At 34.8% G+C, this 26,807-nt stretch overlaps 1 protein-coding gene across 2 annotated transcripts in view; it reads left to right on the top strand.

The window, feature by feature from the left end:
* Positions 1-25,152, top strand: part of LOC118268596 (probable muscarinic acetylcholine receptor gar-1) — a 36,963-nt gene extending 11,811 nt beyond the window's left edge. Inside the window, exons 2-6 of one of the 2 annotated variants that reach the window (XM_035583138.2) lie at positions 10,994-11,095; positions 11,721-11,877; positions 15,558-15,714; positions 19,884-20,067; positions 21,194-25,152. In XM_035583138.2, the coding sequence (XP_035439031.2) occupies positions 11,798-11,877; positions 15,558-15,714; positions 19,884-20,067; positions 21,194-23,295 (2,523 nt within the window). In that variant the 5' untranslated portion in view covers positions 10,994-11,095; positions 11,721-11,797 and the 3' untranslated portion in view covers positions 23,296-25,152. The remainder of the gene's footprint in view (positions 1-10,993; positions 11,096-11,720; positions 11,878-15,557; positions 15,715-19,883; positions 20,068-21,193) is intronic. The other variant, XM_050706378.1, reaches the window with a different exon arrangement.
* The last annotated feature ends 1,655 nt before the right edge of the window (positions 25,153-26,807 follow it).

Below are 26,807 nucleotides of genomic sequence, written 5' to 3' on the forward strand. Positions count from 1 at the left end.
TATGGCAATAGGCTCACCCCCTAGTACATGGGACTTGTAACATAAATGGTGAAAAATGGTACATAGTATAGTGGTATTACGTGCCGTAATGTGGCATCCCTTAAAGGCGTGACGTTGCATTGCATATTGCATATTTCGTTATATGCCTGTTTTCTAGTAAAACATTCCATTAGAAATGTAACAAGCAAAATTACTCATTCAAAGCCTAATAATAAATATCATCACACTATAATTTTATGAATGAAAATAACACCTACTACTTATACATTTTCCAGTACGTGCGTCAGACGTCTACAAACAGGCAACATAAGCGGAGAGCAGATAAGTTTAAAGTTGCGGCTAAGTTGTTCTGCAAGCGACCCGATTTACTGCCTAGAACATAATCTAGATAAATGACACTGTATTAGTCGGGGGCTAGACTTCTTGCGGCTAATTCTCTATTAAACACATTGATTCTTCTCTTTGTTGCTGTTGTTTTTTGTAAATTTGTTTTAAATTTTCATTGTATTTGCATTAGATTTTATGTTTTCAACACATACACATTACGAGCCACAATGTGCACCTCTGTCTATCCCTTTGAGGATAAAAGGAGTGGTGATACTATTTTTCTAATTTCTTACGTAAAGTCACACTTTTGATTTCTGAAGACCCTCTTTACCAGTTAATTATTATGAGTCTCATGTTGTAATGAACCTATTGCTATAAGTATAACTGCTCAATTTAATTTATTATCTTCAACTTCTTCTGTGTTAACAAGTCCAATATCATGTGTAAAGTAAACGAAAACAAATTAGAATAGATAACAATAAATAAGTTAATCGGAAACAAACCAGACACCATTAATAAAGTTACCGCCAATTCTATATTGTGTTGCCAGCAAAACCGATGATTTAGTTCCAAATTCAAATTAATTGGACGGTGTTGCCACGTGTGTTAAATATGATTTTATGCTCCAATGGGTATGCGACCCTAGTCATATGGATTTTGGGTTAAAAATAGACTACCCCTGTTCTTCCTGTAGACAGGTTATGTAGGGTGGGTGAACAGCGTCATGCTGGTGAACGTTTTGATTTTTTTAAGGTCTTTTGAAGGTCATGCGGTAATTATGTCGCTTGAGAACGAGTGTCTGACGTAAAAAACGACGTGGGTGTGTGAAAAACAGACAGATGTAAGTCCAACATATTATGTCAGGAGGAAGGAGACGTGATTATCTCAGGACATTAAGAAATGTTTCATCTTCACCCAAGAAAATACTTTTTAGATGCTAAAAACTTTTTACTCGACTTGGAACATTTATATTTCCCAAAACTGAAAGTTTCAAATAACGTCCTTTATTGTTCTATTTATTTCTCCATTTCGGCATTACCTTACGCCTGTCAGCTTGGTGGTAGGCAGAAACAATGGGACGCCAATTGCTTTAATTCTTACACACCTCTTTCGCTTCATCAACAGATATAGTCTTTTCATGCATGCTCTTCGGTTAAAGGTACTTTTAATTTGACCCTTCTTAATATATCGCCAATCTAGACGCTATATGTCTGTCTGGGGCTCCGTTTTGATAAGATTTATATTTTAAAAACTTTCTTGCAACAAATACACACCAATAACTACAATATCAATTACACAAACCCACAATTATTTATTTCGGAATCAGATCGCAGATTACGTGTGCGGCGAACATTTCGGTACACTTTCATTACTGGTCAACATCTGTCACCAAAGTTTGCGTTTTACGTCCTCACATAAATCGGAGACCTCAAGCTTACGTATCTTTGTTTCCCGATAGAACGCCATTCGATTTTTATTTCGGATCCCATAAAGTGGTAATGTTTCGGTATAAAACCTTTGTTTACTTTTCCTACCAAGTTCTTCTTCTTACTAAGATCTTAAGTCTTTAAGCTTAATCGTTTGTGTTGATGTTTTTTTGTAGATTATCATCATCATTATTATCATGAACAGCCTGTACCTAAATGGCCACTGCTGACCAAACTCTCTCTCTCTTGGAAAGCTCATCTCGCACGGAGAAGGTTTGAGCATTGATCACTTTGCTTGTTCAATACGGGTTTGCGATTTTAAACTCATAACTAATATTGTAGATATTTGTTTTGTGAGTGTATATTGTAGTGTATAAGTGTATTATTGTTGTCCCTAAATCACAATAGCTGAAACTATATTTACTGAAATTGTGATGATGTTAAAATACGTAGAAATTGAGAAACAAGTGGGGATAAATAGCAACTCCAGTTGTTTCAAACAATAGCAATTTTGAGTTTTACAATGTAAACAAACAATGTTTTGGAGGCATTTGTACTATGGGGCTAGTAACTTACCGAAGTTGGTTGACCCAGTCCGAATTCTTGGTAAACCACTTTGTCAAAGTTTTCGGACAAAGCATAACAACAACTGTCAACTAGAACCAACGACATGACGTGGAGTTTGCATCTGTATTTCGCTAAAATCTCTGCAACCCTGATGTCTCCACGCACCAATCTCTTCCCAGAATGGAATTTTATGTTTATTTTTAAGGGGGAAAAGATCCAATGACTTTTTTCGGCTTAGGCGACGCGAGAGGGAATATCAGATTCTTACTAACTAAAAACCACTCCGATCCTACTCCTGCTTTTCGAGCCAGAGCCCCAGGTAACTGGAAAGGTAGTGCGCAGCTCCGGATCAGCAATCAGTCCTACTGGCCCACCTAAGGTGGTCTGCTGGCGCGATCCGCCACACACACGGGTCTGGTTCTGGTCGGGCAGCGAGCTATCCTGGAATTTAATGCGATTTCATATTACCTAAATATATAATATTATATTTTTCACCTAATAGCAAATAAAATATTTCACACAATGCACTTCCATCATAAGCTGTTTTACATGCTTCCAATATAAAACTAAATTGTATACCAAAACAGTTTTTAACAGTAAAAATATTTATGAATAACACCTATGACAAAGGCTGCATATTTTCCCCTGTTATGCAGAAGCATGTGAGAAAACACATTATTATTTAAATGCATGCGTGGACCGATGAGATTTTTTAATTCATGTATGCAGATTTTGGCACATACTCGTAAATAAGTGGCTAGTAACAAGCCAGGTTTAGTTTTACAGAAGCACTATATTTTATACGTTACAAATTGTTGTTAATCTACATAAAAATTGTATTTGTAATTTTGCATTCTTTTTTATTTATAAAGGCAAAAATAGTTTGTACTATAATTAGAAATGACATGATTAATAACTTTTTTAACTTCGGTTATTCCAAAATGTATCTATGGTAGCACGTAGTCTGGAATTGTGCCCAGTATATTGCAATAGGCTCACCCCTACATAGGACTTATACCACAAATGGTGAAAAGCGGGTGTACATTGTATAGCGGCATTGCGTGCCGCAATGTGCACCTCTGTCTACTCCTTCAGGAATAAAGGGTGAGACGTTTAAAAAAATGTCTTTAGCTTCCTAACTATCAAAATACCTCTCTATCATCATTACCATCAAAAAAAATAATAAAAGAGCAAAATTCACACTGACAAACACTTTCAAAGATAAAACGTTCAACGTTATAAAGCAGGGGATTTGAACCCTTTCAAAATCACCTTTCATTTCTCCCTCCCCATCAACCCAGTTTCACGGCAATCGCACCTCAATCCGTCAATTAAAAATTTCGCAACTGAATCCTCAACTCCAAAAGTATTTAACGACGTCTTCCAGATAAGCCTTAATTATCTTCCCGCACTCTTTTGGACGGTGAACTAAAAACAAAAGAAACTTTATGAACAATAAGTAATCATTTTGCTATTCATAAAACAAGAAGAAACCTGTAATAAGTTTTAGAGCTCCTTTTTAAAAGATAAAGGCTTCGTAATCGTCCTTCGCTTATTTCTAATTATTATTATTATTGGACTTTTTTTTCACCTCTTTTTGATCGTCTTACGCAAAGGCTTCCTTACCTTCCTTGCCTTCCGATCCCGGTAGCCTTTTGCCAATGCTCTAGTAATTTCTCTTTACAATTCAAATTTATTTTCAAGGACTTTATATTCGTCACGCCTTTATCTCCGAAGGGCAGTAGGCAGTAGGCACATCTGCATATTACGGTACGCAATACATCCGCTTTTCACTATTTGTGTCATAAATCCCATCTATAGGGGGTGAGCCTATTGCCATATACTGGGCACTAATTCCAGACTTCTATGTTACTGACTGAGAATATTCGAAACCGAAAAACCAGAAAAGTTTTCTACCGTACGTACTTACTTTTAATGATGAAGTGTAAGTAATACCAAGACGAACACGATCGGTAAATACTTTAAAACACAAGTTAATTTAGGAAACAACAAACTCTTTGGAAGTAGTATGTAGGTAATTAACACCCTAAAAATGAAAAAGTTTCCTTCCTTTACAACTCACAATGCCTCTTTCGGTGATTAATGAGAAATTGGGTGTCGGAAAACCCAATAATTCTTTGTATGACCAGGAAATTGGACTCAGTATTGACTTCCCAAGTACAATCAGTGAAAGGCAGTCAAAATCAAAATCGAAGTTTGTTACATTCAAAGTTTGAAATCCATCCCTAGATAATATTGCTTCGCACGGAATATTAAACAGTCGACCTAATCTCTGGCCATTATCTATTTCTATTAATTTCGAATCTACAAACCAATTTGCATACTAACTACGTTTCGATAGTTCAGTTGTTATTGTAACACAGTTTCGACCCTTTTGCATTGAGTAAGCAAACAGTTTTTATAAAACGTCAGCTGTTATAATTGTTAACTTTGTGGATCACTGTTTATGCGTAGTTCTAGATTTTCTTGCTTATTTCTATAAGTGTATCTTTTTTTAACTTACATGGTCACTACCTAGTAATATCATTAGAATTTAAAACGGAATATTTACCATGTTCATTATTTTTTGTGAGTTTCCAATATTTCAGCATTGTTGCCAACACGGATAAATAATCCGTTTGCAACATGAAAATATATGTTTTTAAGTTTAAAAAAAGGGTTGAGTTTAAAAGAATATAACCATTATCACCTGTGATTGGATTTATGGCGCGAAGCAGAGAAATAATAGTCCTACGTATTATATATGTATTATAGCTAAATAAAAACTGTTATTCCAACAAATTCCTGATATTTTCAGATTTTTGAAGAATTTAATAGAGTCGTTGTAGGTAATAGAAAGAAACTATCGGTCAAAAACGTAACACCATTTTAGATCTATTTTTACCAGTTTGGCTCGACAGAGATCAAAATCAGACCTCATATTTAACATCATTTAAAAAGACTTAGTAGAAATGAATTGCTATCCTTACCAAAATGAAAATCTAATCATCATAAAAACTCCCCTGCCCCCCTTTATTTAAATGAAGCTTTTTAATGTCAATGTCATTTCGAATGTCACCTGCTCACAGCCGAAAGAGTGGTCCTTTTTTAAATCAATGGAATTTAATTTTCGTGAGTACCCAACCGCCATCTTGGAAAAGTAAAAATCTTTAGTTTAAGTATTTCATATTTTTGCACCATTTCACGGCCCGCTGATTTACTTTAGAGAATATTTTATCATGCTAAGTAATTAACTATTTTGTTATTTGTGAATTGCGAAGTGAGAATTTACTTCGGGAATATTTTATTTTTTATTATATCGGAATAGTTGCTAAGTATTTTTGAGATGTATAATATATCTACCACCGTAAGTGCGGGTCTGCGGATGGTGGGCAAGAGTAGCTCGCCGCCCGACCAGAACCAGACCCTCAAAGAGCCAGAGCACCACAGATAGGGACCTTTAGAACTGATGCCCGATTCCGCGCTCCTTACAACGTAAGAGGTTACCGGGGCTCCAGCTCAAAGTTTAGTCAGTAAAAATCTGACACTCCCTCTCGCCTCGCCAGTCCTCAGAAGACATAAAATGACTTCACCCCTTAAAAAATATAATATATCTGAATCAGTTAGAAATAAATAAAAAAATTAAACCACATATTAAGGCAAGTTAAGTCAAAAGAAGGTCCCGTTAGAAATATTGTAAAACATGATCTTCAAAACCGTTTGGCTACATATGGGCCACAAATAGCAATACTTCGAGCGAGGCTAGCAAACGTAAGTTATCTCAAACGATGCACATTTGAGAGCGCGCAGTATTGCGAGGACATTCAGAGTATTGAATTTAATCTCCTGGGCCCAGACGATGCAATTTTGGTACAATTGATTTTTCTTAAAGTCGTGGTGGCTCGGAGGTTTAAGACGTCCGCTTCTCATGCGGTGAGCAGGTTCAAAACCTACCAATGGCAAGTACCAATGTGACTTTTTTCGAGTTATATGTACCTACTTTCTAAGATTCTTTAGACACCACTGACAAACGGTGAAGGAAAACATCGTGAGGAAACCTAGGCTTATAATTTTTGATTATAAATTTAAAATCACAAACCCGCATTGTTCAAGCGTGGTGATTACTACTCAAACCTATCCCGTGTGAGAAGAGGCCTTTTGTCAACAGTGGCCACTTATAGGCTGTTGATGTGATGATGTAATTTTTCTTTTCCAATATGTTCCATGAGGTCAAGTCGTGAATAAAAAATACAGAAGGTACTTAGAATTGTACATTTGAACTTGGTCTAGTGGTTACATAAAAACTGTTATATACATACTCCGAGGATCAAGCGTAGCGAGCGTAAAAACAAAAGTTTTAAATGCTATAATTAACTAGAAACACACATAGTCATATGTGGAGGCAATGAATAAATAATAACTATCGTGAGACATACTAAATTAACTGGAAATAACGATTTACTCACGTAAATATATTGAGAAAAATTCTACTAGTTTCGAGTCACAGAGGGACTCTTCCTCATAAGCTTCATTTCTCAGTATACATATTACGTGAGTAAACCGTTTTTTTAGTTAATGAAGTAAATAACAAGAATATTTGTTATCTAATACTGATGCTAACATTTATTTTACGTTTTTCTTAGTGTTATTTTATAAGTTATCTCAATATACCTACTGCATACGTTTAAAAAAATCTGTAATCTTGTCTGCAGAGCGAAAATATACAATCAAAATAACACTAAACAATCAAACAAGACAAAACAAATCGAACAAAAAATTCATAAGTCCGCAGAACACTCAGTCTAGATCATTAATCACTAACAAAAATATCTGGACCGTAATTGGAGCTTCGATATTAAATTCCATCTTGGAATTCACAACTCCACTATCTCTCCCACTTCTATATATCAAAGAATTTCAAAGGGATAATTAAAAATGTTATCATAACTGTCATTTTCAAGATTTTTGCTGTTATTAAGTCCGTTGTTTTATGAATTAAGAACTTTTTGGTTGGAATACAGATTCTATTCTGTCAAATAGTGTCAGTAAAAAGGTTTTATTTTAAGATTTTTGTTGTAATTAGGTCCGTTGTGTAATGAATTAAAAACTCTTTGGTTGTAAAACAGATTTATTCTCTCGATTAATGTTACTAAAAAGGTTTAATTTTAAGATTTTTATTTTAATTAGGTCCATTGTGTAACTAGTTAAAAACTCTTTGGTGATAATACAGATCTATGCTGTCAGATAGAGTCAGTAAAAAGGTTTTATTTTATGATTGATCTGTTTGCTAACGAGATCGATATCACTTAGATAGTATTGAATGAAGTCGTCTTTTTTGCTATTCAGTTGACTTTGTACTTTAAGACAGCTATCTATAGTTTCATTTGCATTGTTCTTCGAAATGAGATAATAAGTATTTGCATCTATTTTACACTTTTTACCTTTTTCCTTAGATTGTATAATATAATCAACAAAAAGTTAAACTTATACCAAAATAAGTTTGGAAATTCGTTCTTTTATTTATTATATTGCGATTCAAACTTTTTTGGCTGCCGCTTCCTAATTTAAACTTCATAACAAAAAGAATTCGATGATGATTTATTTCAACTGTTTCTTATTCGAAATATGTAATATTTTCCTTATATTTTTTGTCAACGATAGTACTGAGGGAAAATCGTCCCAAGTACGATCAGGGCATGGCGTTTTTTCCAAACTGAATGGAATCTTCATAGAAGAAACAGCACAAATGAGCCATCTAGACCGAAATGATACCATGATCTCTCAAAAAACCGATATGACCGCTATGATATGATGAATTAAGTGTAAAAGTGAAGTTACACAATCCAAATATTACTTGAACGAAATGAACGAACGAATTTAAAGTCAAATCATTTATTCAAATTAAACCATAAATAGGTACTTTTAAATGTCAACAAATAAAGAAACAATTCATAATAGTCTGTCAGTAAAGCTAGATGTTCGTTCCAAAGTGTAGCTTCGAATGAAGAAGAACGAGCAAGAAACTCTTTTAAAAAGACATGTTTACCATTTCTCGTATGCATTTCTCCAATCAGTAATAGTAACAGTTTTACTTACACATTTGGAGAATAAAAACCTTCATACTAGATTACAAAAAAAAAACTCATCCATAATATTTATATTCAGTATTGATAAAACACCTATCCTCCACCTACCATCGTAACAACACTGAAGGTAACCTATGTTATATAAAAACCAATTTCCAAGCTACCTCCCAAGCTATATCCCCAAAGGTCAATCACCTAAAATTATTCTCACAAAATCCAACGGCGCGCATATAATAGTTACTGCATTACCGTACGTACTGACCTTCGAAACCCTTTATTTCGCCTTGACTCACCTGAATACACCTTTTACTACGCCGAAAACTGGAATATAGGCCTTAGTAGAAAGAGGGGCTAATATTTTAGGGTGTATAGTAGCGAATGAGAGGTAGTTCATGTCTCTTATGTCTAAGTCTTATGCCTTATCTAAGAGCACTGTAACTGTAATTTCTTAGCTAGAATATGTTTTAGAAAGTCTTAAGTCAAGTACTATTACTGATACTGATTCTATATTTATTATTGTTTAATCAGCATTTACCTTATATTAAAGTTAAATATTTAACGCTTCAATGAGGCATTTTTACTGCCTAAGAATTTGTGCCATTTTTTTAAGGAATTTTTACAAAAAACAAACAACATTACATATACATTATTAATTTTTATTTAAAACAATATTTACATTCATTTTTAAAGTAATAAAGATCATTTTCGTGGCAAATATGATTCGTTCAATCGTTGATTAAACATACATAAGTATAGTATTATGCCCACACAACATTAAACCTTAACCTGTAACATATTAAGCATATACTTAAATAAAGAAACAAGAATTTCGGAGCAAATGCACCATTTCCCATTTTCCACCTCAAAACACAAAATAAAACCTTAACCTATTACATATTAAGTACACATTTGAACGTTACACGACAACACTCATTTTCCTCATGGCATATCGGTAATATGTATCGATATGGGATGGCTAAAGTGTTGTAATAAGGGCTCGGTGGTATAAACACCGAATGCGTCAATAATAAGGTGTTTATTATGGTGTCCGTCATAAATAAGGAAATGGTTTGTGTTTCTTTTGTTTTGTTTTGTTGGCTGGTTTATGTGGATAATGATAGATGTATGGGTGTATTGTGCCCTTTTTGTAAATGGTTGCATGAGGTCGTGGAATGTTACTAGAATAGGATGCTTTATTTTTATAATAACTATCGTGAGACATACAAAATTAAGTATGTTTTGAAAAGTTTGAAATCGCCAACGCGCAATGAGCAAGCGTGGTGATTAATATTAATGTTCAAATCTTCTCCGTGTGAGAAGAAGACTTTGGTCAGCAGTGACCACTTATAGGCTGTTGATGTGTGTGTTGTGATTAATGGAGAAATGCTCTACTCATCATCATGAGTAGCGTGCCCAGACACGACAACATCGCACAGCCTACTGTAAATTTGGAATAGGATGCATTTTAGTATCGATATTGTTTTTCGTACTATGATATGGTAAACAAGAAATTTTCTATTATTCTGGTATAGTCAATGATCGACGATCAAACACGATTCCTATTGCTAAGTAGTTGTAGGTACTAATGACCACTTGTGAGATCGAATTTGGATATACCTAATTATATTGTAGCGAACTATTAAGTTTCAGTCCTTACCATGTATGTACCATTAAAACGAATCACATTTCTAAACCAAGCTTCTAAACTTCACAATTCTGCTGAACCAATTGTTCACAACCACAAATGCTGAAGTAAATCCTCCTAGTACCTACATACCATTTACGACCGTAATGATACATAATATAAGGGCGAAAATTTACTACATCGAATGTCTACCTACTGCAGACGATACAGTTACGGACACAAGCACATAAACCTATCCTAAACTGTCCAATTACCCTAATCCATTTTTAACTTTATCGTTTTGGAATAAGGTTGATATTCTATTGTTATTTGTAATTGTGGGGTAGCTCAATGTGAGCTACATCAGTATATCTTGTTGTTAGTCCTTGAGATAGGCCATTTCCAGGCGAGTAAGCCAATCATTGAACCATTCGGTTGTCGCTACACATGTTTATACGCGTATTACGGGGAAAAATACTGAGCAAATAAGCTATAGAAGTACCACTCTGAATACAGAGAAAAATGTGATACAAAAAGTTAATATAGTAAATAAATAATGCTAATTAACTTGACTTACTGTTTATTTTATAATAGTTTACTGTTTTGTGATTTTAGACGATGAAAATAAGGTGAAACAAAGTTAATATTTTGAAACAAAAGCTACACTAGGTTATGATAAATTTAAAGTGGAATAAAAAGCCTTAATCTACTTAACCCACTAATTAGATTAAAAGTCCAAAGTATACTAAATAAGCCTCCACTCTCACCTGCCACTAACTAGCAAACGAACTCTCACAAAATTGTTCAAAGACACCTCTCACAAAAATATCTGATAAACAATATTTCACCAGCAAAATATTCAGTAGCCCATAAAATTCCAATAATCATACCGAAAGCAAAACAAAAATAATTCCCACCTACATTCTCGGTCCACTGATCAAACTCAAGCGTTTCCTTTACAGATGAAATAAAGCCGTGATCGCATGGACGACGCTAGCGTTCCGGGCCGCCGCGGCCACCGGACGACACCCGTTCCCCGTTTGGCACATTCCTTATCTATAACGGTGAGATTTGAATAGCGCGACAGTGAGGGAGGTACATAATAGCTATTGAGTAAGACATGCATTCTACGTTGATGTTTGCATTATTTTGCGTGTCAAGGGTGTTCTAGTTAGGTACGGTGTAAAGGTTGACGAATGTGTGGTTTTCAAACGTGAATTCGGTGATGAATGGAAGGGAATTCACAAAAGATGGTTATTGTTAATGAAGGAAAGCAAGCAACAGAGAATGACGATGATAGTGATGATTATAAATGTTTTGTTACAGTGGGCATTAGTCCGAAAAGTATTTTTAATAATACCAAAAACTTTAAGATCATATTTTTCTAATTTTAATGTTATTTGGGGAGGTAAGAAGCAAAGAACCCTTAATATGTCACGATATCTTAATATCTTACCATCAAAGTTAAAAACATTTTTTTTTAATTACGACATTCTTATTCATATTTTTCATCGTCATATCGTCATGCCTTTTATCCCCAAAGAAGTAGACAGAGGTGCACATTACGACACGTAATGCCACTTTTCACCATTTGTGTTATAACTCCCATGTAATAGGGGGCGAATCTATGAGCCTATTCATATTTTTGTGACTACATAATCCTTAGTTTTACGTACAGTTTTGTTGCAGACGCACTGAGGTTCGGTAGCAAGACCTGACCACAAAACTCAGACAATAATAGCAGCCTTCAATAGCAAGCCTTTAAGATGAACGTTACGGAAACCAGCCTCGACGTCAACCGGTCCACACCGATTTATACAATCGGCACCAGCTTTATTACGCAATGGTATGTAGATACTCATCTTCTTAGCTTATTCTTAGTTTTGTTTTAGAAACGGTACAAAGTATGAAATTGATCATTTTAAACCTTCCTTTGCTTAAGTGTTTGACTGTCAATAAAAAATTGTTGAAGGCAAATCCTCCGCTAACGTCGGTCACCGGTGACCCCTGTAGCGTTCAAAGTGTTAAAAACAATTCAAGACCAAAATTTGCTAAATCGGTTTAGCGGTATTCGAGTTTTAGCGAGACTAGCAATTGATTTTTCTTTCTCTCACCACTCTTCTTCTTCTCTCTCTTGGTCAATTTGAGATTTCACATTACGTTTCACGAGGTTAAATTTCCATAATAATATCGAGAAAGCAACTAATATAACACCGACTATTACAAAACTCGATAGAGAATCTCTACTTTACAAGATTCACAGAATCGAATAAAATCTTGATAGCCGTTATAAATATGGCTATAAGCTTCTGATTCACTTTAACCTATCGAGTTGAGTATCACATAAAACACGTGAATGTTTCGGTAACTGCCGACCATTCACAGACGAAGCCTGCTCGTGAAATCTTCACGCGGCATGACGCACGTGTTCCTCTATAGAAATGCGTGGGTACACAATATTAAAACTAGACCTACGTTTTTATTTTAGAACATTGCCATCTGTGGATGTATTGGGCTTTAGTATATTTAGAATTCAGAATATTGCAGTACTTAATCCATTAAATAACTTAACTGCCTAGATACCAGAAGATTCGTCCTGGAATTTTCAACTCACTACTAAATCGTTTCAAGTAAATTAGATTTACTTAAATTACTTGCTTAGTCTCTTTTCGTGGAAATTTGATATCAAAAGATCCAAACACTGGTTTTACCAGCCAACCAAGAACTTTATAAAACTAGACAATATGCTCTACATAGAACATAATATACACAAGAACATAGTTAAGCAGATACCGATTCAGAAATTGGATGTGCCTTGATTATTTATACCTACCTAACTTCAACTGTATCTTTTTAAGACCTGCAGCCACAAAAAGAAAATAAAGTGCTATTATGTCTATAAAACAAACAAATGCCCCCACTATGACCCATTAGACATTCCGAATGCTTCACGATGTTGTATGTAGTTGCACTAAATTCAGTTTCTACATGAATTATAAAACACAATAGTGGAGGAGGTCTGGTGAAATATCTGTACGTCTAAAGTTAGTACTATACTGTATTCATGAAGAAAAGGTTTGGTCGGTAAAATTTTGCTGTTTATATTCTTATAATGTGCTGAAGCTACGTGCAATGGGTTTTATTTTTGCTGTAGAATTCAAAGTTAATTTTTTATTTGGATTGAAATTTTTACTGTGTGGGAGAGCCATGCTTCGGCACGAATGGGCCGGCTCGACCGGAGTGATACCACCACGGCCTCACCGAAAACCGACGTGAAACAATGCTTGCGTTGTGTTTCGTTGTGTGCGGGTCGTCTACCAGATTATTCCTTAAAAAAAATCCAGTCCATTTATAAATATTGATATTTTATAAATAGAACAAATACGATTATTTAACCCAATTTGTGTATGAGTAGAAGCAAGAATTCAATCATTCATTCATGAGGCAAAAATATATATATTTTTACGGTTGGCTTAAAAGGTTTAGCAGATAAAAATTGCTCTTTGCCTCCAAAAAAATTTATTAGCGAATGACTGACTACTAGTAAGCAGGTATCGATTCACAATTATAATTGAATTCACGTTGTGCACCAACGTGTTTCGTACAGTCACGTAGGTTTCCACGAAAATGACTTGCTATAATACTCCTCAAATAGTTTTTTTAGAAGGTCGATAATACTGTTGACTGTGAGTTCTGAGTCAGCAAGAAAATAGAATATGATTATTAAATTAGAATGCTTGGAGGTGTCATAATTATAATTATTCAGTTTGTATATATTTAACTAAGACCGGACAACAGGCCATAATCATAAAAATAACAACAACCCATTTATTAATTTTTTGGTGATTATGGCCAATTTTTGTTTTTATTTATTTATTTATTTAACGTTGCCCCACACTTGGATTTTCTCCTGTGTCGTGGGTGTGTTTACAAACATACAAGTTCACATACACATGACAGCTAGACCCGAAACAGCAATTTGTGGATCACACAAAGAGTTGCTCCGTGGAATCGAACCCGCTACCCGTTGCGCGGCCGCCAGTTGCCCAGCCACCGCACCAACCGTGCAGTCAAGTTTGGAAAGTATGGCCAAACTTGGCGAGTATGGCCATGTTAGAAGATTATGGCCAAGTTTGGCGACCACGACCAAGCTTGGTGACTATGGCCAAGCTTGGCGACTATGGCCAAGCTTGGCGACTATGGCCAAGCTTGGCGACTATGCTTGGCGATAATGGCCAAGCTTGGCGACTATCTTGGCGATAATGGTTAAGCTTGGCGACCATGGCCAATTGGCCAATTGGTTGTCTCCTGTGTCATGGGTGCGTTTACAAACATACAAATTCACGTACACATCACACCCAGACCCGAAACAACAATTATTGGATCACACAAGAGTCGCTCCATCCAAGAATCAAACCCGCTACACGTTACACAGCAGAACGGTTTCCCAGCCACCGCACCAACCGTGCAGTCATTTTACAAAGTCACACAAATAAATTAAATATACAATATTAAGAACAGTTTTCATAAATAACTGTCGAATTGTTTATACCAGTACCAAGGTAAAAATAACAAAGCAAGCAATCCACAGTTGTTTTGTTTTGCACTCTGAATTCACAGAGTACGAGTATCTGAAGAGCTCTAAAAGAATTCCAGTGAAAACAAATTAAAAGATCCTCAAATATGCATGCTGGCAAAGGCTCCGGTGAATGCACTGTTTTTTGATTGTAGACTCAAACATTTTTCAGTATTGGATGTGGCTTGCTGTTTCTGAGATTAAAAATAAAACATCAGCACCGAAGCTTTTTGTTGAGAAACATCATACAGCTACAGCATTCAGCATTTTTGCAGCATTGTTATAGGGGACCATTGAAAATTTGCAATAAGTGCATTAGTTAAAGTCTTAATATTAAGATGTACTGTAATCGGCTTGTGGTTATAATAAAAAGTAATCCTGTATTAAAACAAATAGGATTACAAAAAATGTGTTAGAACTCCGAATAACCGCAGACATATTTCTGCTATTGAGTCATCGTTATTTTCTGAGGGACGGGCTACAATTTTTTCGCCGTCGTAAAGAACATATAAATAGCCAAGGGTCTGTCCCAACAACCCTATGGCTACATAACAGATCTTTCCAAAAGGACCTTTTAGCTTTATTGCCACAGAATGTGGTCGAAAAGTTGATGAGTCCACAATTTAATAAAACGTAAGCGATCTAGCCGAGGAACGATATCACTCCATTCGTGGAGATTGCGTTCCTTGATTGCAGTGCTTCATTACTTCCATTTTTGAAGCCTTTTGTGTGGGGTTCCTCAGGGGAATGCTCTTGGACCGGGGTATATTTTCAATATAAAATGATTTTTCAATAGTATGGTTATTTTAAATCGGATTAAAGTAATGTATAATGTTAATGGTGTAATGTTTTAATTTACTTTTTATAACTTATATACGTGACTAATTTGTTTGGGACTATAGGTTATGAGTAAACATTTAGCTTGAAAATGTATGTTTGTTTGTCAACAGGAAACTACAGAAGATGAGACAGAGGACATGTCTAACCACCGCTGGGGGGTACCAAGAGTGTCACGGCGAGTACTTAGTGGCCAATGGCACGAACTACACTGACATCTACTACTTCAACAATACATTCGAAAATATTCTCACCGTTAATGGTGGCTTGGTGAGTTTCCATTTTATAAATAACCTAATTATACATTGTATTAAAATAGTTAAAGGGCGGTAGTGTAACGGGTGTCCATGGGCGGCGCTGATTGCTTACCATCAGGTGGTACCGTCTGCTCGTTTGCCCCCTATTCCATAAAAAGCATACGTAAGGTACCTAGGCACTTACATAATAAAATATCAAGTCTTAAAAAAGTGCCCATAAGTAATTGTGCCTGATTTCGAACTACACAATCTATCATCCAATTTGATTGCGCCATTCATAGTTTATCTTCAAAAACAATTAGTTCACATCTACCATTTATTCCGTCATATCTGTCGACCTAATTTACGAACTTATTAATTATCTTTGTTCTATGAAAAATTGAGAAAATATTATAGGAACTTGTAGTGGATTGGAAGTAAGAAGTGTTTTAGCTCAGGCACTGAACTAGTACAAGCCACTAATGACCGAAGTTTGCTGTTTCGTTACCGAGTTGAAAATAACTCGACTGCGAGAGAATGTTCGTCGGATTTACCTACATTTATGTTAAGAATAGAATTTTAAAAACTTTTATATTTAATGATGTTAATTAGTACTTACTTCATACTGATAATATTGGAAGTTCAAGGAATTTCTTTAAACTTACTTTCTTGTAAGTTCGTTACATAATATTTTGCACCATTCTATGTTTATTCCGGAGATGTAAATTTTCAATTTGTCAGGTTTGTTATCCTTGGAATACCATTTAAAAAATGAAACTGTGCCTGAACTTTTAATGAAAACTGAATGTTGTTCTTTAAAGAATCTTTGAAAACAATGCAAAAACAATATGCCTATAACTGAATAGCACCAATAATAAATATAACTGAAGACAACCAATAAAAATTAAGAAATACTAAATAGTTCTTGCTCTGATACATGTCCTACTACATAAAACGTCTGTTACACCGCTATATATAAGTTTCCGATAAACTTATGTGACAGATAGTGACATACAAAGACATACAAATTACGTATCTAAGTCAAAGTTATCTGATACATAGCAGCTATCCAGACATTGTGTAACAAGTCCTAAATATTTCAAAACAATACTCCTCCGAAAAGTAATTAAAACTTGAACATTTATTAGGAACCGGAGCCGATACTTTAATTGTTATTCTTTCATAGCCTTTGTTCATTCGATAAAAATGGCTAAGTCGGTATCAATCTCCTTTGGCCCATTCACTAAGTTTAATTGCACTAATATCGGTCGCTGTAGAGCCTGTAGATAAGAAACTCCTACTGTTAATGAATAGGCAGCTTTCTTATTGTGTTTTATTGAATGGCGCAAACAATGAAAGGGATGATACGGAAAAACTTTTCTTATTCTTGATGACTCAATCAAAAGTACGGAATCTAACATTTTGGTCTTTTTGATTGGCGTTAGTTTTGAACGTCTCATTGTTTCTGGTTTCTGAAATCTTTATAATAATTTTCTAATCACATCAACAGCCTATAATTGGTGTACTACTGTAAAAGGATTCATTTTGTTCGGTTGAGCATTAATCACCATGGTTGCTGAAAATCAGTGTAGCTCGAATCTATAATCAGCTATATTATTTTTGACTTTCCATAAAGTAAATCCAAAATGTTGTATCAGAAGTACACTAAAACTGGTTCAACAGTCATTCGTCGTCATCATCTTTTTCTTTAACCTATCCTTTAACCTGTTGGATTTCAGTGTAAGGTTCCTTTAGTGATCTATCATCAGCCCAGAATTACAAATTACATTGTAACTAACTAAACAGAGACCTTGAAACCAAGCTTTTCTATTTCTGCCAACCTCTTTTAAAATAGAAAGGGTAACAAAGGTGGGACCCAGTGTTTAACGGTGCAGACAGTTAATCGATTGTACATTATCGACGTCGCCATTGTGTCACGGCCGTGTGTTGGAATGTTTGCGTGAGCACTGGTGCATAGATGCAATGGATAAAGTGTTCTTTTCACCAGTTTACTTATACTCCTTTTTATATAATATAAGCTGGTAAACGAGCAGACGGATCACTGGATGGTAAGCAATCGCCGCTCTCACCAGAAGCGTTACAAGTGCGTTACCGGCCTAGGAATTTAAGGGTTGTTTAATCGGGAATTAGGAGGGGGATAATTGTGCCTTCGGTAATTTCACTTACACAACGCAAGTGTTGTTTCAATTCGGTTTTCTGTGAGGCCGTGGTATCACTCCTATTCAGCCAGCCCATTAGTGCCAAAGCATGGTTCTCCCACATCATGTAGGTTAGATGCTTAGAATGTATATATGTATGTAAAATTGGACAGTGATTTTGGTGTTGTTGATTGCATTTGAAATGCTAATGGGCGTGTTTTGAGCTATCGACTATTTTACATTTTGAGGAGAATTCTTTCTTCCGTCTTTGTTACCATACGGTTAAAGGTCTATCTTTAAATCGCTAGATAAACAATGCTATATCACGTATATGCACTTGTTGTTATACAATGTACAGATAAAATATCTACATTGCTACAGCAGTTGCATTAATGATGAGCTACGAAAACAACTCGATGGTATAACAAATAACTCACTAATCGTACTTTAGGTTTATTTTAATAAAACCCACTCAGTCCAAAATATATCGGTAACTCATTAAAACTAAAACAATCAGTTTGAATATCTAAAAGCTTATTAATAACCAAAACTTGATTCTAGTCACCATTTGGTTTGTCGACCAAACTTTGCAAAGATCATTACAAATTTTAGAGCTGCGTATAATTTGAAGGGATTTTAGTAAGGCTTTTAATAGACATTATATCCCTTAACCCTAATAAATCGTAGTGGCAATATCTAAAATTGGAATTAATCTCTGTTTCTATAATATTAGGAACTACTCACACGGATATTTAGGTGTACATGATCTATCTACTTCTAAGATATATTGGTAAATGGTGGAAATGTTTAAGCCCTGACATAATTCATGTTTTAAAACGAGGATTGAGATAAAATTTATATGAGTATATGGGACGAACCTAAATAAACGGTTTCTGAGTAGGTATATTACTATATAGTTGTAATCCTAAGGATTTATGAATTAGGTTGAATGTCCTGCTATTAATCCATCCGCTAGGATCCCATAAAACATAAATCATTGATATATTGTTGATTCATAAAATATCATGCCTTTTGCATCGTCGTCGTATCGTCACGCCTTTTATTCCCGAAGAAATGCGCATTACGGCAAAAATTAACGCAATGCCTACCTGTACAATGTACACCTATTTTTCACCTTTTGTGTTATAAGTCCCATGACTCCGTGCTACTACAGAGAAATGTTTAAGAACTGATAAATGTTCAGTAATACTTTGCCCGACCCGGCTGATCGAACTCGAAATCCTTTGCGACCACTCGACCAACGACACCAATTAATCAATCTACCATCACAGCGTTACTCATAATATTGGATGCACATATAAATCTGAATGTGCACTTTGAGTAATCATTTCAACCACTCTGACCATTTCAACAATATCATAATAGTGATCAGTAATAATTATTATTGTTTTTGAATAATATGGATAATTAGTATCAGCAATGTTTCCAACAGAGGTTATTTTTAATGGTTTTCAATGAGTTAATCATTAAAACTGTTTTTAATCTGAAACTACTTTATACATTACATTTGTCATACATGTGCAATTACAATGAACCAAAAATTAAGTAGCAAAATAAATAACTATTATTGAGAAAGAACTAGAGACATACCGTACTCACTCATGATGATTTACATGTCGATAACATAAGCTTAGTTTTTATTAATCATCCATCCATGTACAAAACCATAAGTGGCCACTGTTGACCAAAAGTCTCTTCTCGCACGAAGAAAGTTTGAGCATTAATCACCATGCTTGCTCAAAGCGCATTGGCGATTTCAAACTTATAATTATAAATTATAAGTTCAGGTTTCCTAACAATGTTTTCCTTCACCGTTAGTCAGTGGTGTCTAAATATGCTTAGAAAGTACATATAACTTGAAAAATGTCACATTGATACTTTGCTGTTGGTAGGTTTCGAGGGTTCATGCATGAGAATCGGGTGTCTTAAGCCTCCATGCTAACACGACATTATTTTTATTAATGCGTATTATTAAATAAAACCACTTACCTGTAAATAACCAAACTTCTGTTTCTTTATATAGCAACCAGTGTTGCCGCCCTTCCCGCTGTGGTTGGCCGCCATCTTTGCCACGTGCCTGGTGTTGGTCATCCTACTGACAGTCAGCGGTAACGTGCTGGTACTCCTCGCTTTCCTGGTCGACAGGACCATCCGACAGCCCAGTAACTACTTCATCGCCTCGCTAGCTGCCACCGATCTGTTAATTGGTAAGAGTTTTGGTTAGTTATAAATATTTTTGTCAACTTGAAGATAACTTCATGAGAGTTGAAATTCATTCATTTGTTTCAACATTCTATTTATTGAGTAAAAACTATAGTTTTACATATTTCTTCATTTTAAGGTGAGCGTCCACAGGCCCGCATCGTACGCATTGCACGCATCGTACGCATTCCGTATGACGTCATCAGTACGATAATGCGGTCCGTACGATGCGGATGTATGAGTTTCTATGCAATATAAACTAAAATCCATTGCGCGTGGTGCGTGCGATGCGTACGATGCGGATCTGTGGACACATAAATTTAAGCTTTTTTGAAATTTCAGAACTACGTTAAAGATTTTAGTAGAGTAGTTTTTATATTAAAAAAGGAGTTAAAAATGTGGCTTCGTAATTAAATTACAATGTTATAGTCATCAATCCTTTATATTCCCAAACGTCCGATTTCTGTGGAAATTTCCGTAATCTAGTCATATTTTAGTAGATAGCCTAATTCGTTTGGTGTTGACTTCAATTTGAGTGATGTATGAATGGATAACATATCCAACTTTATTTATAAACAAATGTTATAATGTTTTTATAATACTACTAGATACGAAGGAATGATTAAAAATGCTTGGCCTAGTACCTTAGTCGTTTTCAAAGTAGTAGTTTATATTGTATAATAAAATAATCTATACATACAAATTACTTTAAAGTATTTTCTTTTCACTGAAAGCTACGAAAAAACTAACACTTTATAAAAAGAAATCAAAAATATTTAGAGAAGCTTAATTAACTCCGAAAATATTTCAACTTCTATAAATATTTGAAGATAAGTTTAAAAGCAAAGTTTTCTAAAACAGTAAATAAATTCCTCATGAAAATACACTTAAATGTTTATTAAAAGAGAACCTGTCTCTGTTATCAAACTAAAGTAAATAAAATTAACCATTTATTCGATTAATTATTTTCTGTTTACTCTAAGAAACTTTTAACTGGAACATTGTTACAAGCTTTTGATAAATTAATTCTGACTAAAAGGTATTTCCGAATTTGAGAAGTTTCACCCTTGACATTTTAATGTCTGATAATGAAGAAAGTATTTAACGGAACATTATTTTCTTTGTCTACAGGTACTTTGTCACTTCCATTCTACACTGACTACGTTCTAAAGGGCTACTGGCATTTGGGGCCCCTACTGTGCGACCTTTGGCTATCAGTCGACTACACCGTGTGTCTCGTCTCACAATACACAGTCCTACTTATAACTGTAGATAGATTCTGCAGCGTGAAAATTGCGGCGCGGTATAGAGCCTGGCGCACGAAAAATAGAGTTATCTGGATGGTAACCGTAACATGGATCATCCCAGCTTTACTGTTCTTTACGACAATATTCGGATGGGAACATTTTGTTGGATACAGAGATTTACAAGAAGGCGAATGTGCCGTGCAGTTTTTAAAAGACCCAATATTCAATACAGCTTTAATCATAGGCTATTATTGGACTACGCTGTTCGTTTTGATTGTACTTTATGCTGGAATTTTTAAAACAGCGTATGATATGCAAAAGAAGAGCGAAGCGAAACAAAGAAAGATGCAGTCCATGGTGGCATTAAGTGCTGGAGTTATGACAGGAATGGCTGGCCGAGCTGCCGGAATGGCAGCCTTATCGAAAGCTACTATATCCAGTGAGGATCAGATGAAAGTATCTGAGGCGATGCGGAAAGATTCCACGTCAAAGGGTTCTCTGGCAGCTCCGTTGCTTAATCTTGGTGGATCCAGTGACTCCAATTCAAGTCAGAAGTCTTCAGCTCACAAAAGTAGTGCTACTGTAACTGGTACTTCTACTACAGCTGAATCTGATGGAGATAAGAAAGAAGATCAGGTGGAAGCAGAAAGGTCGAGTAGTCCAGCTTTTGATTCAGATGAAGAAAGTACTACACAGACGAATGTTAAGAAACGGCCGTCTGTGGCTAACTTAGTGATGCAAACAGGTGCTATTCAACTATTGAATAACATGCGACTTAACGGCGGAATGATGATTAAAACTGATATGAAACAGTCACCAATTCTCAAACACGAGCTAGAGAAGCCAAAATCATCATTATCACAGATATCAGAGAAGAGTTTACTTGACACTGACAACCCTGATACATCGCAGGGTACCGACAATATTCCTATACCAAATGTGCCATTGTCTACCGCTAGTCTTATGTCCCCATTATCATCTGGTATAACAACACCGTCCGAACAAAGAGAAGTATCGACTACAATTGCTCAAAGAATCATTCCACCCCCGACAGAATTCAGGTGTAGTCCTCCAGTTTCTGAAAGCCCTCCATCACATTCAGAATCATCTCGCACTAGGACTGTAAGACTTATGAAAGGAGATGGGACGTCGTACGATATGCTTGTAGGTATGGACGGAGCAGACTTGAGGTATATGGATGAGAGTTCTGTGAATGTGCCATCACCCACATACGAGAGCCCACCCTCATCTGTCACATTCCCCACCGCGACTGCGACTGAACCATCATCTCCGCCTACTTTAAATTCAGGTAACGAAACTAACAAGTCTTTATTACAAGCAGCCTTAATACGAGCGACCGCAGAAGCTCAAGTAACACAGCCTAAAACGAATTTCTCCCCGCCTCCTCCAATTAAAGTGAATACCGAGGTGAGTTTAACTACAGGGGAACGTTCAAAGCCTGTCATTACTCTTGTATCGTCGTCTTCCAACAACAATGAACCTCAACCTCCAAAGCCGGTTGAGGCAAAAACGTCTCCATTAAAACTCAATCCCGCAATAAGTCCAGCGGTCGAAAATAGTGATATATCAACTACCGTGGTAACTGGGTCAGGCCGCGGCGACTCCAAGAAAGAGTTTGTAAAAAATATAGGAAAAAAATTAAAAGTTAAACGTTCAAAGCGAGACGGTCTGTTCCCGAGCATTGGTCGTCAGAAATCGAAATCGGAAAACCGAGCGAGGAAAGCTTTTAGAACTATATCGTTCATATTAGGCGCGTTCGTCGTTTGTTGGACTCCATATCACATACTGGCGCTGGTGGAGGGTTTCTGCACTGACCCGCCGTGCATTAACAAACATCTGTACATGTTCTCGTACTTCTTGTGCTACGCGAACAGTCCCATCAATCCGTTTTGCTACGCGCTCGCCAACCAGCAGTTCAAGAAGACTTTCACGAGACTCCTCCGGGGGGACTTCCACATCACCTAGTCCATGTATGTCGGTCACCGACACGCGTAAACCGGAGAAACTGACCGAAAGTCCGATGGCAAATGTTTTACGCACAACTTTCATTGAAAGATGATTATTATATTAATAAGACAATACCAAATTAATGACTTTGTTAAAAGCTTTCATTGTATAGACATGGAGTCGTGTAGCGTACGTGTATTAAATGTATAGCGGTTTCAGCTTTATAAAAGCAAATCTTTATTAAATGTAAATAGTAATAGAAATGTACATTTTGATTTTTATTTCTTCAAATGTTCAGAACTGACAATAAATTGTTAGATCGTGTATATAAAGGTGAATTTAAAGTCTCTTCGTATTTCTAATTAATGTTATAATTAATTAATGTAATACTAGTTTAGTCTGATAGAGATTGCTTCAAGTGATGTCGAAGACATTGTGGTAATATAAATGTTTTTAGATTTATATGAATATTTATTGTATAATGATAATAAATGAAGTATTTAATAAGCCACAATAGTATTGTGTGTGACAATGAGTTGGTATTTAGCTTAATGTTAGATTAAAATTAATTAAAATAATTTATTAGAATAAAAATAACAATAATTTTGAGTAACTTATTGATGTCAATATAGTAAAAGAATAACATAAAGAAACAAAGTATTCTGATGTAATAACAGAACAAGACTAACTCACTCATGGTCACATACTCAAATGAGATTACGCTTCGAAGCTTTTAGCCTTGAGCCCAGCTAAAGTTTTCTAGCGTTTGAAATAGTCAATTAAAATAATATTTGTATAGAAATAACACTAAAAATGCGGGCCTAAACCGTTTTAGGTGATAAAGAAATAGTGTATCCGTAATATCTGACTTAGTTTTCTTATGTAAACTGGATTATTAGAACATAGTTGATTTGAGAAATAAGTTTGAGAGAAAATGCTTCAGATTTTGAGTAGATTACTTTTAATTATTATTAATACAAGAAATATACATATACACAGATAAGTTATTACCTAGATTTTCAATTCCTTTGGACTGATATTTTTATAATACTCATCGTGTAAATACATATCAGATAGTGTCATTTATAAAAAACGAAACTTGAAGCATTTTCAAATAGATTTTTTATAGTTCCCGATAATTTTTATGAATGTATAGTCGCTTTAAATAATCTGTATATTAAAAAGTATCGTTTGTGAGTATTTAATAAGTTATTGCAGAATAAAAATGAAAGACAAAAGTGAAATAAATTAGTTGGTAAATATTAAAGAATTAATAAAGGAAAATAGAATTATTATAGCCAGTACAAGCGATCAGTTTTTTCAAATGCATTTATAGAAATTAATAATGTAAACGTGTATCATGCCCCGATTATTATAATGGATGTCATATACTATTAGAAAGTGTTTTCCCGTAGAAATAATAACAATAATAATACCTTATTTTTTACGGATTGAGCCAAAAATTTAATTTATTATTTATTAGCGGCCCATTATCGTCAATTATTTTATTTTTGATCCTTTTATTGTTATTTATTATTAAAGGTTATTTTATTTTAAAATGTTTAAATAATTTATGAATAAAATATTTTTATTCTAGTCAAGTTTATACCTGTTAATCTTAAGCTGTTTATACCAAAGAAACTCATTGTTGTCATCGTATTATTATTAGTAAATGTAAATAATAATAAATAGTCATAATGATTATAATAATTGGTCATGGGCAGTATTGTGTTTAGTAATATAATATTAATCTAGTGTTCTCGCCTTAGAACAGTGTCAATAACTACTATATAAAATTGTACATATGCTTTGTATACTGTCTGTTCATTTTATGTCGGAAAATGAGAATTATAATGAATAAAAATAGTAATTTCATTTTTGTATTTCATTTAAAGTCAGTAAATTACTAAAAATTATTTTAGTAATTATAATGAATACCTTCCGTTATTTGCTTTAACGTTTCAAAAACCTTCGGTCATCGTCATTATCTTTTCATAATTTTCTTAACGAGGTCTTTCAAGGACATTAGACTACTCTAAAAAGGAAAATAAAAATAGAATATATTATACATACATAAAACAAAAAGAAAAACATACACATAATATTCAAAACAATGCAACTCACCGCTCAGAAAATAAATAATGCTATAAACACAATAATGCTATCTCAATAACCATAATTGTAATACAAAACCCACTATCACACATCATAGTAAGCCCTTAATAGTAAAATATTGCGATGAAATGAAGCTCGGTTGTCGCAAGCTCGTCGCAAATCCCCGTTTAGCTCTATAGCCTTTTAAAACGTGTACAATGTGATCGAATTTGCAATACTGTCCAAAGGGATTTGGGATTTAAAAGTTGTGTGCAATGAAAATTGGACTTTCATGTGTATAGCTATGGATTCTATTTTCGAGTGTGTGGATTAAAATCATGCTGTATACAATGCAGATGTCATGTGTTTTTTACAATTAACAGAAATAAAATAAACAGAAATTGCCAATTTTTCGTTGATCGTCTTACCAACGCCTTTTCTCTAATAACTTATCAAGTCTAAGAGGAAATATATAATCAATTCTATCAAAAAATCCATCAACATAATCATATTTTATTATTACTTCGAATCACTGTAATCTAATGACTTCCCCATCTCCTCGTGTTTTGGTGAAATTGAGAATTTTCATTACCTATTTATTAGGCGAAACTTGATCTTATTTGACATGGCGCTAGAGAGCTACCTATAAGGACTTGATTTCATTTCTTCATCAAACAGATTATTTTTATTGCCCTTTAGATGTTCTAGGTCACTTTACTATCCAGAAAAACATTAAAATATAAATAAACACATTTTATCATTTGTATTCATAATTTGCTATGATTAGATAGGGGTATAAAATAAACGTTCTACATCCGTCTAAAAAAATAAGCAGACAATCGATCTTAGCAACTGTCACTACGCCAGCAAGTAAGACAATCCTCTGATAAGCAAACAAAATAACGAAAATCCACAAGCAACCGAAATAAAGCAAAGAAATCAACACGGCAAGATTATCAGTGACCCTGATCCAATTACAAAACAACCGAGCAAGTAATCAGTGAAAACAAATGAACGAATGAAAAAGAAACGTATAAAATTGGTATAATTTGTCTAGGAAGGTGACAGTGCCGTGACAAACACCATTATTCTGAAGACGAAAATAAACGAAGGCCTAATCCTGAGGTCAGATTCATTTCCACGACAACTAGGTTGGATAAAGAGCTCATTTGCTGGCACGTAGCGACGGCCACCCTTGATTGGTGAGAAAGGTGAGCCCTCAAATTGTATTAGCTATTTAGACCTTTCACATAATAGTTTTGGAGATTGTGGTTGTATGTAGTACGCATTTGATAATGTTGTTATGGAAAGTCAAGGTAGTTTTAGATGCTATCTACGTAATTTGAAGTTTAAAATAGTTACTACATCATTACGTGTAGCCTTCTATACAAATGAAAAAAGAGACTGTTCAGGATATTAGTAACGGTTTATCCATA

Source organism: Spodoptera frugiperda, chromosome 29 (genome assembly GCF_023101765.2).
Source record: "Spodoptera frugiperda isolate SF20-4 chromosome 29, AGI-APGP_CSIRO_Sfru_2.0, whole genome shotgun sequence".
In the NCBI taxonomy this organism is placed as follows: Eukaryota; Metazoa; Arthropoda; class Insecta; order Lepidoptera; family Noctuidae; genus Spodoptera; species Spodoptera frugiperda.